At 36.1% G+C, this 19,658-nt stretch overlaps 1 protein-coding gene across 1 annotated transcript; it reads right to left on the reverse strand.

Moving 5' to 3' along the window:
- Positions 1–749: 749 nt before the first annotated feature.
- Positions 750–18,729, reverse strand: LOC136855522 (45 kDa calcium-binding protein-like). The gene is made up of 8 exons (XM_067132637.1): positions 18,537–18,729; positions 15,149–15,350; positions 14,460–14,619; positions 13,226–13,365; positions 12,685–12,798; positions 11,940–12,089; positions 10,352–10,515; positions 750–8,488 (listed from the first exon to the last, which is right to left on the reverse strand). The coding sequence occupies exons 2-8, from the start codon at positions 15,312–15,314 to the stop codon at positions 8,399–8,401; spliced, it is 984 nt and encodes a 327-aa protein (XP_066988738.1). The 5' UTR covers positions 15,315–15,350; positions 18,537–18,729; the 3' UTR covers positions 750–8,398.
- Positions 18,730–19,658: the final 929 nt, after the last annotated feature.

Below are 19,658 nucleotides of genomic sequence, written 5' to 3' on the forward strand. Positions count from 1 at the left end.
CAGCTCCTTAACTTTTTACTTGTGCACAAGCCAATGCCGCAGTTGGGCTCACTGCCTGGGCAACAATATCTTGGGTCTTACTACAGGCATATCTACAGTATCATAAACACTGGCTTACCTTGTGACAGACATCAACATAATGTTTGCAGTGGCCCAACATATGGAAGAAAAGGTACAGAGATTGTGATTAGTAATCATTAATTTTGTCACTCCAGTAATTCCTCATGATTCACTTGATCTCCTTAGAAAATTCATCCCCCAAGCCGCTTCCAGATCAGATCTTTCCAGTGCATTTGAATGGCTCGTGGTATCCAGCCCCGCAACCTGACACCAGTAGTGGTAGCAAGATGTCAAGAGTCTCAGATTAGGAGTCCCCCTGGCCATTCTGCACTGAGAAATCCTCCTCTTCTCAGGCTCATCTAAATTTGTTTGCTTACAGAAACAGAAAGAATCCCTCCATTGAAAGAATCCCTCCATTGCTTACAGAAACAGAAAGAATCCCTCCATTTCTAAACTGAAAAGACAAAAACTTAGAAGAATAGGGCAGTCCATACTTTTGTCTAAATATTGTACAAAACCTACAAATATATAATTTTGCATCAGAAGTACATAATGTGAATTAGTTCTACGAATGCAAGTCCCAATTTATCATGAGAGAAACTAACAACTACATGAAAGGCCTTCTTATGCTGCATTAGTTTGCTTCTCTAAAAGGAAAAGATACCTTCATTCTTGAAATAACAGTAGACTGTAGGGTGCAAATTTTATTCAAGATAATTATTCAACATTAATAATTACCTTAACAGTATAAAAACATCACATTACCTAAGCATAACACAGTACAAGTGTACATAGATTTCTTATGCAGTACTTTGAAACCTGACCAACATATCACAATATTTCATATCACAAGAATCTTGTAAAATTCTATGAATCTGAACAAGAATATTTTTTCAAGAGCTTTACAGGTACATACTGAGAAAACCAATACAGTATTGTCTAATTTACATGAATGATAAAAATTACTTGTAATCATACCTTTAGTCATTCTGAGTATAGTAGGCACTCCCATGATATTTGTACTATCATTGCCTTTGTAAACTTTCAAACTAGAAAATTTTGATTTTGATGTGTGTGTGTGTACTTGTATTTATATGAACAATTTTAAAACAATATTAGTATCTGATATTTGTTAATAATAAAATACATATCCATTTTACCATTTCCTCTCCTTCTTCAGAGAAATACAGAATTGAAAAAAAAAGGTGCTTCACTGCAAAGAAATTACTTTTTGAAAGCTGAACCAGAAACTGAAATTGAAAATACTTTCGGACAAGCTTAGGTTCTAATTAAAAATTCTTTTCAGGTGTAACAAATCTTTAAAACAAACCAATTAACCATAATTAACCTTTACTCAACGTAAGAAGATAGAAAATGCAAGAAGTCCAATTCCTGTAGACAATGAACAGCAGAAATAACAATGTCAGATCTCTTGGTAGCTTCTAAAATAATGAATACGTACTACCAAAGAGGTAACCCCAAACTTGAGGCATCGAAACATACTTCCAGGTGCTAAACGGCAGATGGATGAAGTCATAAAGATGATGATGAATAACTAAAATCCTTTGACCTGTAGTACATGACTTACCACAATGATCAGATTCAATGCAAAACACCCATATGTATAAAATGTGCCACATGGTAAGAAAAAATGTGCTGAAGAAACTAGCCTAGGCCAAAAGCCAGCTCAAAGAATAGCAAGGAAAAAGGGGGTACTCGAACCTCAACAACGTTAATTCTGAGCTGTGTGAAGGCCTCTTGAGAAATACCTAACTACACCTGATCATGAAGCTACTGAAACTAAGATGAAAATCCTCTTAAGAAAGTCCAATTCCGGTGAGTCAAGAGAAGGAACTTCAAGAGGAGTGTAGGAGGAGCCAGTAAGAGCCAGGATGTCTAAAAATGAGCCCTTACTAGAAGTAAACTTTCAGCCAAGAATTCCTGCATAAATGGGAATCCCCACCACAAACTAACAGGTGATATGAGAGGTTCTGTTGGGTATGGAACCAACGGAAATGCTTAGAAGGGGTGAGGGCAATCAGGAACAGTCTTGGGGTGTAAAAAACCAAAAGAATGAGTCCTACACAATACAAGAACCTGACAAGTGAGGCCAAGTTGACCACCATCAAGAAGTAACTCAGACTCATGGAAGTCCAAGGAACTGCAAGAGCCAAAATGTGAAAAGACATGGAAAGTTTTGTTGCTGATAGAAGCTAGTTTCCTTCAGAGGTGAAGACACATTATAATACAGCATAAGCAACCCCATCAACTCCAAAGATACTAACAATTAATTGTAGGGGGGAGCGAAGGCAACACATCCACCCAATATCTCATACAACATAAGTCTAAAATTCTTCAACATGAACAACAGGCTTACGAATAACCATCGGCCTCTGATCCTCAGTTATCTGGACTGAACAGGTGCAGGGCAGCCTTTTAAATACAAGGAAAAGGGGCAGGAAATAATGCAACAGGTATAATACTCGACCTCCCGATTTTGTGGTGGAGGGGAGAAAGTCCTCCACCAACTCTTTCTTTTCCTCTTCCAGTCTGCGTCGTTGCACCTATGCTCAAGACTATCTTAGTCATCTGGGACCAACAACTTTCATCAAGTATCTTCTATTTTCTGAAAATGCACCACTTGGAGTAGGGAGAAAGATGAACTATATGAATACTGTAGAAGGTCTAAACTTGCTGCAGATCTTACTTTCAAAGCCTGGGCAAATATACTTCATAAACAAAAACAACTTAACATTCACAAAAATATGTGAGGAATTACCCAAAGTGGTGCCACTGAGAAGATTAAGCAACCAGCACACCCTTCTAAAGACATTAATAGTCATAACAAAAATTAAGCGTAATAAAGCTAACTAAATAGCCATAAGTAAGTCTACGTAAAGTATGGTAAATCACTTCCTAGCATCAAGCTTAACATCATTCACACCTAACTTATAGAATATTCATTACATCATACACACATGGCTGGATATTTAAAAGAATATCAAACTTCCTATCACCGACTCCTATCCAAACACTGTGAAAAAAAAAAAATTTAAACTTTAACAATAGAAGCATGATGAAAAATGTTAAGCTCTGGGAACTACACTTGTCCATATACCTGACAAAGATACATGAAGATGCAGTTAGTGGTGGGATCCAATGCTGGTGGGGTACTTTTTCATCAGAAATGAAAAGCTCTTTGTTAATGGACGCCTACTTTCTGGTTCACTGGTCAAGCAGCAAGCAATATATATTACGAAAATACGTGTATCCTTTTTCCTATGGACATTTACCATAGGAATAAATAAAAAATCACCACAAAACTTAAGAAATGAAGACCCTTACACTATAAAAGTGTGAAAGGTCAAGCGCCTATAACTTATGCAACTCCACCCTACTCCAAACATCAAAAGTAGATGAGAAATCAAGGCCCAACATAGAGTGAAACATATTAAAGTCTTACAATATTTTTTTTACTAAAATACTAACATATATATAGACTATTTCCTCAAAAATTAAAATCATTATTATCATTACCTAATAAGGATAAACAGTATACAAAACCAACAATAACTTTCTAAAATGTTAGAGAAAAATCCTAAAATTCCAGTGCAGCATATGTGAGAACTTTGTGAAGCAACGTAAATAATTCTTGTCACAGACAAGAATAACATGAAATTGAAACATCCATTTTACAAATGACTTTTAGCTCGAAATTTCCCCGACCTATCACCTTTTATACTAAAAAACAGCTTTAGTATAGATACATGTGTAGGATATATGTAAAGAAGCATAATGAACCTAATAAAAAAATAAACTAAAAAGCAGAGTAAATAAAACCAAGAGTACTATACTAAAGCTAAGTTTATATACCTCATGAATGGCAACAAAAATTGTTAGAGATTGAAGATAATTAATCATACCATTGAGGTTGATGAATGAATCTTATGTATTCAGGGTTAAGTACAGTACTGTTCCGTCAATGACGAGGAGGGGAATGTGTGATTTTCATAGGCTGAGTAAGTGCTTCTTCACTGGGCTTAATCATTCTTGAGAGTCAAACATTACAGCATGAAATACGCCAGCACGGCGTCTACAATTACCATGGCAAGGGGCAGGTAATATTTAAATGCACTTTATTACCAGTCACTAACTGGATTTAAACTCTGTTTCATAATACATATCACTGATAAAGTCTGGTTAATCTATTAACAATGACTGCTTGTTTACAAAACTATAAACAAAAGTTCAGTATACATTTAACGAGAGTGCTTAATTTCCATACTAAACTTTTCTTGGCAACATTTTCACAATCAAAATTACGTGCTAAAACACCGAACTTCCTAACTGTGTTTGAAATTAAGTCTATTTAACAGACTGATGGACAACAGTACTCTATTCATTACCAAATGTACAATCAAAATATTTGTTGATAAGGCAAATGGAGCACTGAATATACCTACAGTAATCCCTCAATACTTACACTTTCCCTATGTACCAAACTGCACTAAATGGCACCAGTACAAATCAAAGCCTATAGGTTAAAATGGTGGTGTTGAGTAAAGATGTCTGGCTAGCCAAGGTTACACCAGGATTTTTGGGTAACCCAGAGGCAGCACAGTCTAGGCTAGCCTAGTCACTATTTCCTTTAGAGCAGTTTAATCATATGTGTACCCTCCTTGGATGTAATGTATTACTGCAAATATCTGAGTGGTTACTAAATATAGTACATTCAGAACGAGAATTTATCATGCTACCATACAGCGATTAGCAAAGGTGCACGGCAATGTTCAAGAACTAAAATTATATTTAAATTGCATTTTACACCCATTCAAGATGCCACCTGAATGAAGGCACTGCTATAAATAAGAGATCTTCTTTAATCATTTTCCTCAAATGTACAAGCTATGAAAAATCACTTTTGATCAGAATTTTGTTAACAGTCCTTAAAACTAACAATTTTAGAAAATATATTTTGTCCGAGAACGAAAAAACTTAACTTATTAATACACTTACAACTTAAACTGTAGTACCATTCCATCTATCATGAAGCATTTCCCAGACAAACCCGCTTGCAACTTCTTGTTGCTGGTGGCAAACAAATCATCAATATACTCCAAGGGCAGAACTTGATCTTTCATGCTGAACAAACCTAGAAATGATACTCATTTTGTTGTTCCTCTGCCCACATGAAAATCTCTGTGGTCAGGTGACTTAAGCCTTCTGACTTTGGACCAACTTCTTGTCTTAAAAAACCGAATGATGTACTGTCAGACAATATTCCTATCATCGAACCGAACACATGCTGCTTGAAAAGTTTCATGGCCAAAGAACTCCTATTTGATTCTAAATCATTTTTTTGAAAGCTGTTGAGCTGTTGTGGAGGTACCTGAAAAGAAGGGAACCTCTGCAGCAGGAGAGAGCAGTTCTAACTGTCCTTCTCTGCGACACAAATTGGGAAATTTTCTGGCTGGTTGGACTCTCTGAAGCTAAGCTATTCATGCCTTTTGAATAACAGCAGCTCAGGTCTTTATGAGATGAGTATTCATTATTATTATAATAGTTTAACCAGACTACTGAGCTTAACTATCAGCTCTCATAGGGCTAGCTGAAATATAAGATGAGAAGTAAAGTATTTTGTAGAAAAGCCACCCAGGTCCTTAGAAAGGAGTCTCAATAATTGCAAAGGTAAGCAGCTTTGACTAACTGGGAAAAGGAGTGGTTTTGTCCTTCTTAAGTTGAGCCACTCAGCATTTTAGTATCTTGAGTGCCCCACAAAATGCACTTATGCAAGCACTTCTGATTGCACTGACTATCAGGGGTAGAAGATCACTCTCTTTTCTGTTCTGGTGATGATACACCCAGGCTCAAAAATACCAAAGCAAAATAAGCCTCAGTAGTCAACTGTTCCCAATGTTAGCGCATTTAATCCCGCTGTTTAAAAATATATCATGTTCTACCTGAATTTGTTCATGAAATTGCCACAAACTAAAAGCACACTGAAAGATTAAGAAAGTTTATCAAACGAATGATGAAAGTCACATGAAAAAGAATGGAAAAGCACAGATAAGTCTACCTTGACAAAACTCTCAACAGTCTGGGGAAAGGCGTCTGCATAAAAACAGGCAAATAAAGTAGTTGGGTTGACAGTTGCGACTAGCCAAACCTTGAAGCCACGCTCTTCTTCCTTCAGAAAAGGTTTGCCATGGAAATGTTTCATGACGAACACAATGGCGATATGAGTTACGGGCTTATGGGTATGTGATTAAATACAAATAAAGCAGTATGTCAAATATTCAAACCAGTGTTTCACTGTGAAACAGTTACCATCACATTTTGTGCATGCTTAACAAAAGGTAAAATAAAATTGTATCACTGAAATGCACTGTCTCAATAAAACCTATGTACAGTGTAAAATTCACTGAGGATTCTAAAAGATTAAAATCTTTACACTACAAGAGTATTTAAGCTTATCAAATAATGGAGTATCCATCAATGCTTATACAGTTTGTGTGAAATTTTAATATTCCATACTACAATAATGAATATTACTTAACAATAATTATCTGAAAATGAACATCATAATGTTTTTAAACAATCATACACATAAATTATCTTACTAGTGAATATCACAAAATTACATATAAGCAGTCGACCACTGGTACTTGTACGAGACAGTTTTGTCTTCTGCGTAAAATTGTTTAATTGCACAAAAACCTAGTAAACTTCCCGTGCCACTTATCCCATAAAAGCAGCATGAATAATACAGTCACTTATACTTTATTGACTATAATATGCACATGTATAACATGTCCCCAAAAAGCACGCACAAAAACAATCGAGCCCATACAAATACCAGAGATCTACTGTAGGTGTATACAATGTATAATGGGAAAGAATACATACCACCAGCATCAATTATTTTATAAGCTGTACATTTTTTGCTATGATATCTTACTTTCAGTTCCATTTTCTCTATGCATATATTTTTTTGAGTTTCCATACAGCTCCTGCCAATATTTAAGTTGGACAAACCATTCTGATGATGGCTGTCAAAGCAATACTATAGTTTAAAATTCAAGCCAAAACAATGGAGTGTTAAAAACACCCTGAACGGGTGAATCATAATTAAACTGCAAAGGTAAGACCTGGGAAAGTTTCTCAAGCCTTTCCTCTTAACTGACAAATTTAGAAGTAGCGGAGAAATAGTATTTCCTCCATAGTAATCTACAGCGGAATTTCATCGTCAAAGTTGTTCATGTGAAGCTAGAACTGTGGTTTTACTTTTATGACAGCTTTCTTAGGAACACTACTTTCTCCAAAGGCAAACTGGAGCAGCAAAGACTATAACAATACCCCCGCTGGGTTTGAAGTGCCTTTTTGAAAGACAAAACAGCATATCTTACCTCTACAAATAATTCAATAATATTGGCAACATCTAATTTCATGCATATTAGTTCATATAGCCACTGCACAATCAAAGGACATAGCTTTTATCTTTCAAAACTGAATTAAAAGTACATCACATACTGGTATTTTTTAGGTTTATGTATTCCATGTAAAATATCCCTTAAGTCATGCTTAAGTAAATCGTCTGATTGATGAGCAAGCGGTATCTGGGAGAATGTAAGCGAGGAGCTTCTTGGATCTTTGATAGTTTTTTCAAGTAAAAAAGGAAACAAACTCTGCTATTTAATAAACAAAACCTCCCACCAACACCAGCAAGCTTATTACATACAAAACCCAGTCCCCACAGTTTTATTTTCAACTGGGCCAGACATGTTGGGCCGTTCTGTATTCTGAGTGAGGGACTGTTACCGAACAGACGAACCAGTTGTGGTAGTCTGAGAACTCAACTGTATAATGCATCTAAGCCAAAATCCCGAGCCCACTACACCTATCCTGCGTTCACAAGAAAACCCTATCAAACGTGGGACTCATTTCACAGTACAGTACAGTAATTGCATCAAAAACCCACACCAGTATGAGTCAAGTATGCCTTATGAGATCAAACTGAGGATGACAGTTAGGTGCAGTGGCTATACAACTACATTTCTACCATTATATAATCCCTGTCTAATTCCTAATAACTCCAAGAAAATTAGATACGCGACATCCAAACTAAGCTACTTCACTAAAATGTAAGGAACAAATATTTCAGGTACTGTAGATCACCTGTCAAGACCTTACATTATGCTAAAAAAACCCAAAAAATTAAGGTGGAGAACAGGTAAGCAAATGAATACTGAGTTTTAGAATTCGTCGTGGAAGCTCCGTGCTGCATCGATCATTTTGCTGACGATGAATATTTCCTTCTTGGCTAAAACCTCTTTCAAGGTTAGAACAGCATCCAGATTGGAGTCCGCAGCGCCGAACAGAGACACTGCTTCTTTTTCGGCGTGGTGGATGTTTCGGGATCGATGTAGCGCTGAGGTTGAGTGAGAGACAAGAGCTATGAGCTTAAAATACAGTAGGTGCGTCCTGAAATTTCCTCCTCCCTAATTTTAAAGCATTTTCTTTCAAGATGAAGCCCTTGAAGTTGTCACTTCCACTCAGAACAATGCAAAATGTGCTTAAGTAATAAACAACAGCAATAACCAAGTTGAATGGCTGGAAATATCACTGATTTTGACAGAGCATAGAATTATTTAGATTTCAACCTTCATTACTGTTTTAAATAGAGAGCACAATAGATGATGTGTGATGATAAAAATTATGTATTCAGTTAAAGCTTTACTCAGCAGTATGAACAAACATCTTTCCTACTGATAAAAATTAGGGTGCTGAACTATTAAGCTAGAACTAACAGCAGTAGACTTCTCAAGAAAACAACTCTTTTTCAAACCTAACTTATATTTATTTCGTTTTGCCAGTCACTCATGCTGTGTGGTAAGCTCTTGATAACTGGAGGAAGGCAATCATGTATAAGTTATGGGTTTCTAGTAAAAAAATTTTACTGTCTATTGTAATTTAGATACAGTATATTTACTAAAAACAACCTTCTGTTTGTTATCAATCATAGAGTGGAGTGGCTACGGTCATGGTTCTGGCTGCTAGGACAGGAGTGTCAAGAGGTGACTAATGAAGCACCCTTGCCAAGATTGGTTTGTTAATCCTGAGCAACAAAGTAAATAACTACAGCGAAAAGTACGGGAAGACATACACCCTAATCAATACACACCTACCAGGCAACTAACCCTAAAACATAATAAGCAAATCTAGTTAGTAGTAATGAATCAAGTGTAAACTGTCAAGAATATATTAACTAGCCTGCCATTTGCTAACTATCATCTACGAGGGAAGACCATCTATTTCATATCGTAACCTACCATCTTTAAAAAACCTCACTAACCAACTCATCATCATGTTTGCAGGACACATTACAATCACACGGAAAATGAGTAAAAAGAGAAATACGTAAACCAAATTCCTGAAAAAAAGATTGTAAGTACCTAAAATATCTGTAAATTGTACAAGAATATTTAACTGTCTTGTCAATGCATGAATAATGACCTATAACTGCTTAAGACCTGAAGATCCACCAATGCATGCAAAGTACTACTGGCTGATACATCTAGGATGATTTTGTAGCACGTGAAAGGACTAATTATGGGTGCCCAATTGACAAGAAGAAGTTGTGCAGGTCTCTACAGGCTGCCCCCCACCCCCACACCACATTCTAAAGTGAATTAATAGATGGGGCATGCACCCTGCTACTTCTGATCTTCTTCGATCCGAGACAAAAGCAGTCTTTGAGGAAATTCGAAGACCGCGAAAAAAGGCGTATAAGAGTGATGGGGCTGTGACAATAAAGTGGGCCTTCAGAACCCAGCTAACTGAAAATAAAATCTGTCTGGTCATGCAATTCATCTTTATCCAAAATAGACATCCTTTTCTTATCCTGATATTTTTATTTCTTAGTGCAGTAATACTGTATACAGGCGGTTGCCGGTTATTGGCGGGGGTTCCGTTTCCGAGGGTGTGATGATAACCGAAAATTGCAGCTAACCGAAAATCGGCGATTTTGGCACTTTTTTGGTGATTTTCAGGGGTCATCAGCGCCGAAAAGCGCCAATTTTCGGTTATCGGCGCCTCTGTTAGGTATGTATCGGCACCAATACCCAATTATCGGCACTGATAAGCAGGAATTGGCGATTTTCGGCGCCGAAAATTGCAGATTTTCGTCGTTAGACAAGCGCCATAAAACCGGATCGCTGTTAACCAAGCCCCCCGTTAACCGGGGACTGCCTGTACTGAATAAATTAAAATGCAATTCATGAGTTATACTTACAAGGAGTTCATGTCGTTCTAATTTTCCATTTTTGTCCTCGTCAGCAACTCTGAATTCATCAAGTCTTTCCAACCTGAACTGCTCTTCTGTCATGTCGTCAGGAACTTCATTCAAATCAGGATCACTGAATTCACTTTCACTCAGCACTCCATTTTCATCAAGGTCTGCAGATAGAGGAAGTTTCAGAAAAAGATTTAGCTAATAACAAAAATACATCTTGCATAGTCTACACAGTATATAACACATTTTTCACAACATGGCTTGATTTAATATATAACATCTTTTTCACAAGGTAGTCATTTAAGATTAAAATACGTCAGAACAATCACTGCAAATAATATACTTTGCACTTTACCTTACAGTAATATCTCATATACATTTAAAGTACAGTACATTTATAGTACATTATACAAATAAAATACAGCCTGTCAATATCTGTTTAAGCAACAATTCAGAATTATCAGACAAAAATCAATATACCAAACGGATTTATACACTAATGATTACACTCTATTTTATCTGCAAAAACTGAAATATCAAAACAAAATTTTTGGTAACAAAACATCAACCCAGAAATTAGAGCAGTTCAAAGTCTGCTCACTGCCCTGAGACAAAACTTTGAATTACAAACCTATAACTTATAGTACCATTTCAACTATCACATGTGTTCCCGAGAAACCTCTTTCAAAGGAAGAAGAGTGCCTGACCCCGACGTGTGAGCAGTTGCGACATAAAGCCCAATAGGTCTCAGTTAACAATCCAGCTCATTTTTTCTGTGTGCCTAAGCTTGTTCCTCATATGACAAACTTTTATCTAGGAGTGTTTTATCCCTGTAGTTCACGCAATACATAATAAATTCTTCTCATAATCTTGTGATATTTGACCTCAATATTAAGCTCTAGTTTAATGAGAATGATGTCTTCCTTTTGGTTGGAGCACCAGAGAAATATAATTGCGATTTCCTTCCTAGGATACTGTCATCAGGTTTCTTCAATATTTAGAGGTACCTTTTCATGGTATGATTATTTTTTGTGATAAAAGGGTCATGAAAAAAGTAGGCTAGTTGGTTTAGCATGTTGTTAGAATTCAGCTGGTTATATTACCTTTTAGGCTATATTGGATAGTCTCAGACATAGTGTGCTGATTCTATCTTATAGTTACATCGCTACTTTATCTGTTATAATTTGTGTTATAGAAGCATTTTCCTTTTATATTGAATGCTTGTATGAGCTAAATTTACTCAGTATCAAATTCTGAGGCTAGTTTTGTTTTTTGTTTAGCTATTTATATATCCAATACTGAGTTTAAGGTAAAAAAACTTCCCAGCATCAAACCAAAAACAAAAAAACATCAAAATTCCCAACAAATCACTAAGAATGGAAGATGCAGTTCGAACCAAAAACACATATAACAGTTCCTTTGTGAAAACATGAAAAAGTATAAACAAGATGAAAGAGTTACTAAGAAGAGGATGAAAAACACCTAAAATCTGGCATTCTGTGGAAAGTGAAACCGGCCTATATTATTTGATTTGTGATGAAACAAACTATATCATATCTTTGTGTAGGATCATGTGACCAATACTTACCCAATCTGCCAATGGTTTCCTCAACAATGTTCAAGATTGTTGCGTGAGATGACTCAGGGTGCCTGAAGGCTAAAAATTCGTCTATTGTCAGTTGTTCTGGGTTATCCCTCGCTGCTTCGGACCACGACGCCTTATCTCTCATTATTGTTTCTGTCGAGAAATAAATCTTACAAAAGTGTGGTAGGTTGAAAGCAGGTTTCAGTTCTACTGAGGCCATGCTCCTTTACTGTAAAATGTACTCAGAGATTCAAAAGGGTAATACAATATTATCCCTGATAATTTGTAGGTTATGTTCTAGAAAAGGACTCAAATATGGGGATTCACTGAATAACAAGAAACTTCACTGCTTGTGAGTCACTAGGAGGGACCAATCTACTTTTTCAAGTTTTAACTACAGAATCAGCTCAATGGACCAACATTTATTTACTGGAACTGGTTATAGTGGTGGGTCAAGTTTTACCAACTGGGGAGGGTTTTACAGGCCATCACCTCCATCTTCCTAAATCTTCCATCCCCTGCCATATTCATCCATGACATCTTTATGACGTGAAATTCCTTGGTTAATATCAGCAACATCTTTAGTATATGGAAAATATTCAACTCTGCTTATCAGGTGATCCCCTACCCTTCAGCAACACCTATGGAGGTTCATTCAATCAATATTTTCCTTGCTTTCATCAGTCTTTGTACCTGGTCTATTCTGTCACCAAGGGATTCCATAATAAAAACTCGAAAGAACGCTTACCTTTTAATTCGCGTGGCATTCCTTTGTGGTTCTCTTTATGTGTATTTATATATTCATCACTGTAGCCATGCTGTTTCAAAAAAAAGCGATGGTATTCATCCCATGACACCATTCCTAAAATTGTAAGGAAAACAATTGTCAACAGTCAAAATCCTCCTAAAAATATAAAAGTACAATACCTCTGCACCAAGTTTCAGATGGGTAAATTTTTTATGTAAACATGATCCCTTTTTGAAATGTGACTGAATGACTCAATTAGGTCCTGTCCTCAAATGACAGAGCAAAAAATTTACAATCTTCTACTGTTGTAAGAAACCAAGCACATCAATAAATGGAATTAACTGTAAGAAATTGGTGACTCTTTAAAACTATCATAACATCACAGTAATGCTATTTAAACTTCGTAATTTGCGTGCTGCACCAATATTTGAAAATCATCGTACAACAGCAGTTACATAATTTCTAGATCACAGTCTCTTACAGCACATTATATCATTCATCTACAAACCTGTACAAAAATAGGAAAACCTGTGCAACTTACCGTTTCTTGGATCGAGGTCAATGGCTGTGAACATGAAAAAATTTTCTTTTAAAGCTAAATTGAGATGTTCCTTGATCTTGGAGCTAATCCATGTGGACAATTCTGTTAGTTCCAAGAGGCCATCCCCATTTGTGTCAGCTCTGTAAAAGTAAGGAGACTTATAAAGAACCTTATCCACTATTCTGTATTATCTGTACAGATTACATGTACTTTTTAGTGTACGATTCTGTGAAAAATACACAAAAATGATGCAATGTTATTTTCCGGAAAATGCATAAAAAATAATTTAATTTAATTGTTAAAAAGCTTATTCTACTCGTGCCTAATATCCAATAGGTGTGGATCTGCTAAGAGGTGATAACCTTCAGCAAAAAAAAGTGAAGTACGTAGTGATTAACACAGGGATGGACCTCCACCCAACAATGGGAGTCCTTGGTATCAAACTCTTTATCATTCACATTCTACTCCTGACTACTGATTTTTACGATGATTTGCATTTTCCTATACATGTATATATAACTTTTGCTATCACAACTGACCTCTGGTCCTCTTTTTCTGCTAAGAGCTACCAGATTTGCTGAACAGCAGCACTAATATGCAGTAAATGTGCCTAGCTGTCAAACTCCTCAGTTCCAGAGGTCTTTTATTCCTCACACTGTTAGACTGTGGGACAGTTTCCCTGAGGATGTTATTAAATTACAACCTCAAAAGTTCATGCAATGATGCAACACACTGCTATCGTAAAACAATTCTCCTTGTACTTTTAATAATTTATTTACATTTTTATATATTTATTTATTAATTCATCTCTAAGAACTGATCTCTCCTTCCTGTATTTATCTTTTGTAATGTCTTGCAAATAAACACAATATCCTTTGGAAGCTTGAATTTTAAATCAATGGCCCCTGCATGCCTGTTCCATATAAACAGGGTTCCTCTCCTGAATAATAATAATATAAAAATCTGACCTTTTATAATAATCCAAACTCCAACCAACCCCACTTTTGTTCCTGATGTTGAGGGGGAAAAGTGATACTGCATACTAAGTGGGTGGGTACCACATCACCTCATTTGTCTACTGCTAATAAACTACCTTCTTACCGAACTTCTGTAACTCGACCAGCTGCAGAAGGTAATTCATACATCTGACAAAGGTCTGTATCCACAGAGGAACAACTGTCTATACAATGATTGATATCCTTAAACTGGAATCAAATATCATAACACAACTTACTTCCTAAATGCTTCTGTCAAAACCCTAATCTGTTCTACTATGTCCATGTCAATTCTGGGAACCCGAAGAGCTGCTTGAGCGTATTTTTCTGCCTCCTTCTTTACTAGTTCATGGTGTTTCGCTCGGACCCCTACGGCAGTCAGGTCGTAATGAGAGTGTACTGAAACAAAACAAATTGCTATTTAACTTACGTGAATGAAAAATACATGAATAGGTATATGGCTTCATCATCAATAAATATTAAGGTCTGCCATCCAAGTACTGTTTATTTTCCAAATCAAAGTTTGTCTTTATGATACAATTCTGGAAAAAATGTGCAAAGGTAATATTCAAAGAATTACAAATCTGTTTACAATGAATATCCCATTCTAAATTAACTAACCAATGAAACTGAGTTGGGATTGTCTACACATTTAGCTTCAATACATCAAGTCTTTCCCAGCTTAGTGATCAAAAACTTAAAAATACAAATCATTCTCTTACATCTATTGCAGCCAGATCAAATTCAAAAATGTATAGAACAATTCTCTGATTTGCATGTCAGTAACTACAAAATCATTTCAGGTACAGCATCCTAATCTGTAAGTGAATTTATTGTTCAAAAATAGTTTCCAGCAATACATAAGGCATCATTTTAACGAGAAATTAATTACTATGAAATAAAATAAGAAGAACAAAGATTTACATACAGGTATTTGATCTGAGGGGGACTTGCAGGAGATAAACAAACCCCATAACGATCAGGTAGGCAGCTGCCAAGCCTACCCACAATCTAAGACGGGCATGAAGTCTCATACTGATTCCCACTTTTGTCACACCACTTCGGATAAGTTGCAGAACCATCAACAGGGGCATTCTGAGTAAAGTAGTGCTTGCGCTTTCAATTATTATCTGGAAATTAAGGTACAAACATAAACACTGAAAGTTCTGTAGCAGTGAAGCACAGTGTATTCTAAGCTTCCTAAATGGAATACCAGTATAATAAAAAAGAAAATGCACAACACTGATAAAATATGGTAATATGGTGGTATGTTAGACAAATATATAGCGCAAACAAACAGCCTGGGTGCTGTATCAGGCTAACTGATGGCTACCATTACCCAGTTATTTCCCATCTTTGGGTCTGAGGTGGAATCATAACTAAAACACCAAAGCATAGGTCAAATATATCTATCTCTCTGTTTCACACAATTCTGTGTGCTATCATCGCGTTAGGGTAACAAAGAATTATACTGTATAACAAGGCTATGTCTAACTTTATTACAACAACAAAATCTAAACAACACATAGTGTAACATTAGGTTTCCCTTTATAGTGTTCAATGTTTATAAAGTTTTCTGAAGCTGTCCTTAACCTTCATAAGTTAAGAGCACTTTCTAAGTTCTTTATTCTTTGTATTCTTTGTTACTGCGGTCATTCATTACAAAAATAGGGCAAATTTCAAGTCAGTAAACTGTTAAACCATGAACTGAAACAGTGATTAAAGATTAGAAAATATGTAAACAGGGTACTATAACTGATACATTTCTGCTACACACTTCTCTCTCGTCATATATGTAAAGAATGATAAAAATGCAAAGAATTAACAGTCCAATGTGTCCACTCACTAAGTCTGCTAGGTCAATTACATAAAATTTAACTAAATACCTCATAAAAACTGGATTGCTATTACTGGGACAAATACAAAACTAACGTTTCAGGATTTCGGTTAACCCTGAGGTAGTACAGTAATGACATGTTCCTATCCTACAAAATTACTGGTCAAATTAAAACTTGCACTATTTTACTGGAGCCAGAAATAATGATACAATTTACTTTATCAATAACTGCAAATTCACATTCAACGGTGATTTTTAAGAGACATTTGGGATGACCATGGGTGATCTGTTATTGCAATTACTGTCTAATCTACATACTATAGTTTGTTTTTTTAAGAAATGCCTAGAATTATTACCACTTGATTGATATACAGTAGTTTAAATGCATAGATGATGTTCTGTGTATCATTCATACTGTCATTGATGAGCAACTCTTTTTAAACAAACTAAGCCTAAATAAACAGGTTTCATTCATATTATGCAAAGCTACAACATGTGTACAAACATATAAAAAGAAAGTTACTTCTAATAAACTTAAAACATTGGTGTGAGTAGCCTAAATTTGAAAGCTTCAAATTCTCTTGTATATCTGTAATGGTTAGGGTAGTCCATTATCATTTGTATTATAGCTTTATCGTACTGTGTCATTATCCTGGGAAGCTTCTCCATGACAGGTTACAGGCCTGCCTAGCCTAGCCTAAGCAATGATGATCTGCACAGGACCAACGCAACCAAGGTACTGATAAATCTGTTGCATTATGCACCTAGGTATGATAAATGCATAGATTGGCTGCCAGTCATCAACACAGACGTAATTTTGCATGGTTAGAGGTTCGAGAAAGATTATCTTTCGGTAAAACTGCAAAATAATTGTGCAAGCAATATTTTGCTAACCATATTTTTTGGTAAAACTGCAAAATAATTGTGCAAGCAATATTTTCCTACCCACGTTTTTTTTTATAAAACTGCAAAATGATTGTGCAAGCAAATATTTTCCTACCCACATTTTTTGGTAAAACTGCAAAATAACTATGCAAGCAATATTTTGTTACCCATTTTTGGGTAAAACTGCAAAATAACTGTTCAAGCAATATTTTGCTATCCACATTCTTTGGTAAAACTCCAAAATAATTGCGCAAGCAATATTTTGTTACGCACATTGCCATAATGGAGGGGTACCACATTCTGACCAGGTCAGAACATGGCACCCTACGTAAGATTAGGTTAGGAGAAAGTTAGGTTAGGAAGCATCCCTATTCAAATATGTCTGCGATCTGCTTTTAAACTGCCCTCAACTAGCACACCTCCTCTGCACTTTGACAAGCAGTTTTTTATAAGTGACAGATTATGTGATTTTGGGTCGTTCCGGCCGTAAGTCATTTACGTGCAAAATGGGCGCTGTGTCTAGCACCAGCCCCTTGGGGATGAATGTAAAACATAAAATAATGATGGTAAATACCATAAACATGTCTTACATTGTTTTAGATGTTACGGCCAAGCCTAAATGACTTACAGCCAAAATGACCGGGACTGGATCATATGAGGTCATATGGAACTTTGTATTCTTGGCCAACTTATCAAGTATCTTTTAACTGCGATCATTTTGGTAATGCTGATAAATTTGCGACTTTCTTCTGGTTGCGATCGTACACTAATTTCAAACGTCATCGCCTGACGACAATATTGAAAAATGAATACGAACCCTAAAAATATTATGAGACGAGTTCGGGTCGTTTCGGCCGTAAGCACATTTATGTTAAAAATGGGAGCTGTTTTTAGTATCAGCCCCATGGGATATTTGTAAAACATAAAATAATGACGGTAAATACCATATGCATAAAATCTTACGTTGTTTTGGACGTTACGGCCTAAATGACTTAGGGCCGAAACGACCAGGACTGGATTATATGAGGTCATGTGGAGCTTCGTACTCATGGCCAGGTTATGAATTATGTTACGAAGTATTTTCTAACTGCGATCATTTTGTTAATGCTGATAAATCTGCGACTTTCTTCTGGTTGCGATCGTAATCTAATTTCAAACGTCGTCGCCTGACGACAATACTGAATCATCAATACGAACCCTAAAAATATTAGGCTATACGACGAGGCTAATTCCTAAATGCTTATTAATCGATTTTATGAGAAAATCTATCATAAGGAACCATAAATAAGAGATTTAAGTAATAACAGCTTAAAATTCATTACGATCGTCACGTTTTCCCTTCCCGACGGAGGCAAACTTTCAAATGGCCTCATTAGGGGTTAGGTTAGGCGCGCCGCCCACTCCGCCTAAACTATAACAAAATGTGTCTATAAATCTATCAAATCTATATAATTTCAACCTAATTAAAGCCTTAAAAAACAATTAATAAGGAAAACTGTCAAATTTTCCCGAGTTGAAAACCATAAACCTAAAACGGCAATGGAAACTTTTTCGTTAATTGCCCAGACCCGCATACGCGGTCTGCCATACTTACATTCACCTGACGGTTCCCTGGAGTTCTGTTCCAGTTCGTGACGGCGACTGGAAAGCTGAGGGTGAGACATGGCTGGAACTCTCACTCACTACCTCTCTCTCTCTTCTCCTCCTCCTCCTTCAGCTGAGAATCTCCACTTTCACTTCTTCTTGGCCCTGCGGCGATTCCTGGCCTCCATGTTGTCATGGCAACCAGATGCTTAGCTATGTCACTTGTAAATGGGCTGAATTGTACGTCTGGGACTCAAAGAATAGAAATTTAGCTAGATTCTGAGATATTCTATATAAATATATCAAAGCATTGAGGAAATCAGTATTTAAATTCATCTGCAGACCTAATTTCGATCATGTTCATATTCAGTGATCTCTAGGTAGACATTAGCGACCAAAACAGTGTCCATTTCAACTAAATTCTGAGATATTTCTTTAAAATATATCAAAGTATTAGGGAAATTAGTATTTGGATTCATCAGTGTACCTAATTTTGATCATATTCATCGCGTACTTCAGTGATCTCTAGGTAGACGTGGACGACCAAAACGAAGAATGTCCAGATAAATTACGGATCACTTATGTTTATAGCAGAGCCTCTGGTTATAGTTTACATTTTATTGGAAGTAGTTTAAATGTGATTATGTATGATAATCTCAGCATATTCTCGTTTAATTTTGGAAGCTCTCCCTCCAGTCCTCAGTTCATAGGTGCAGTTCCATGTTCACTTGCATAATAACCTGTTCTTCCATGTCATAATAGTTTCTTATGTGTGTTTTTAAAATCATATTTGCCATTTGGTTAACCATGGCTTAATTTTTTACTCATCTCAGTAAAATTTTTCATCGATTTTTCAGCAATTGTTGATCTGTAACCTTTACACTGCGCTCGTTGATCTAAAGATGATGTTTACAGTATAGTGTCTTTAATATGTTTATATTATTATGCCATTTTGAATAATTTTGCTGTTTTTTTCCACTGTAGTGTGTGTGTGGTATCACAGGTTAAAAACTTCGCGTTCAATCTAATTTCCGTCTTCTAATATGCCACAGACAGACAAAAACTAATTCGTTTTTATCTGTATTACAAAGCAATATAAAGTTTAACACTAATCTGATTCTGATTTTGATTT

This window comes from Macrobrachium rosenbergii, chromosome 31, assembly GCF_040412425.1.
Source record: "Macrobrachium rosenbergii isolate ZJJX-2024 chromosome 31, ASM4041242v1, whole genome shotgun sequence".
Taxonomy (NCBI): domain Eukaryota; kingdom Metazoa; phylum Arthropoda; class Malacostraca; order Decapoda; family Palaemonidae; genus Macrobrachium; species Macrobrachium rosenbergii.

What these genes read in the sequence shown, in the direction of transcription:
- LOC136855522 (XM_067132637.1), bottom strand. Translation starts at nt 15,314, where the DNA reads ATGCCCCTGTTGATGGTTCTGCAACTTATCCGAAGTGGTGTGACAAAA. An exon ending in CCCCCTCAGATCAAATACCT is followed by an intron (nt 14,620 to 15,148) that starts GTATGTAAATCT and finishes GTTTTGTTTCAG; the next exon opens with TACACTCTCATTACGACCTG. An exon ending in TTGACAGAAGCATTTAGGAA is followed by an intron (nt 13,366 to 14,459) that starts GTAAGTTGTGTT and finishes TTACTTTTACAG; the next exon opens with AGCTGACACAAATGGGGATG.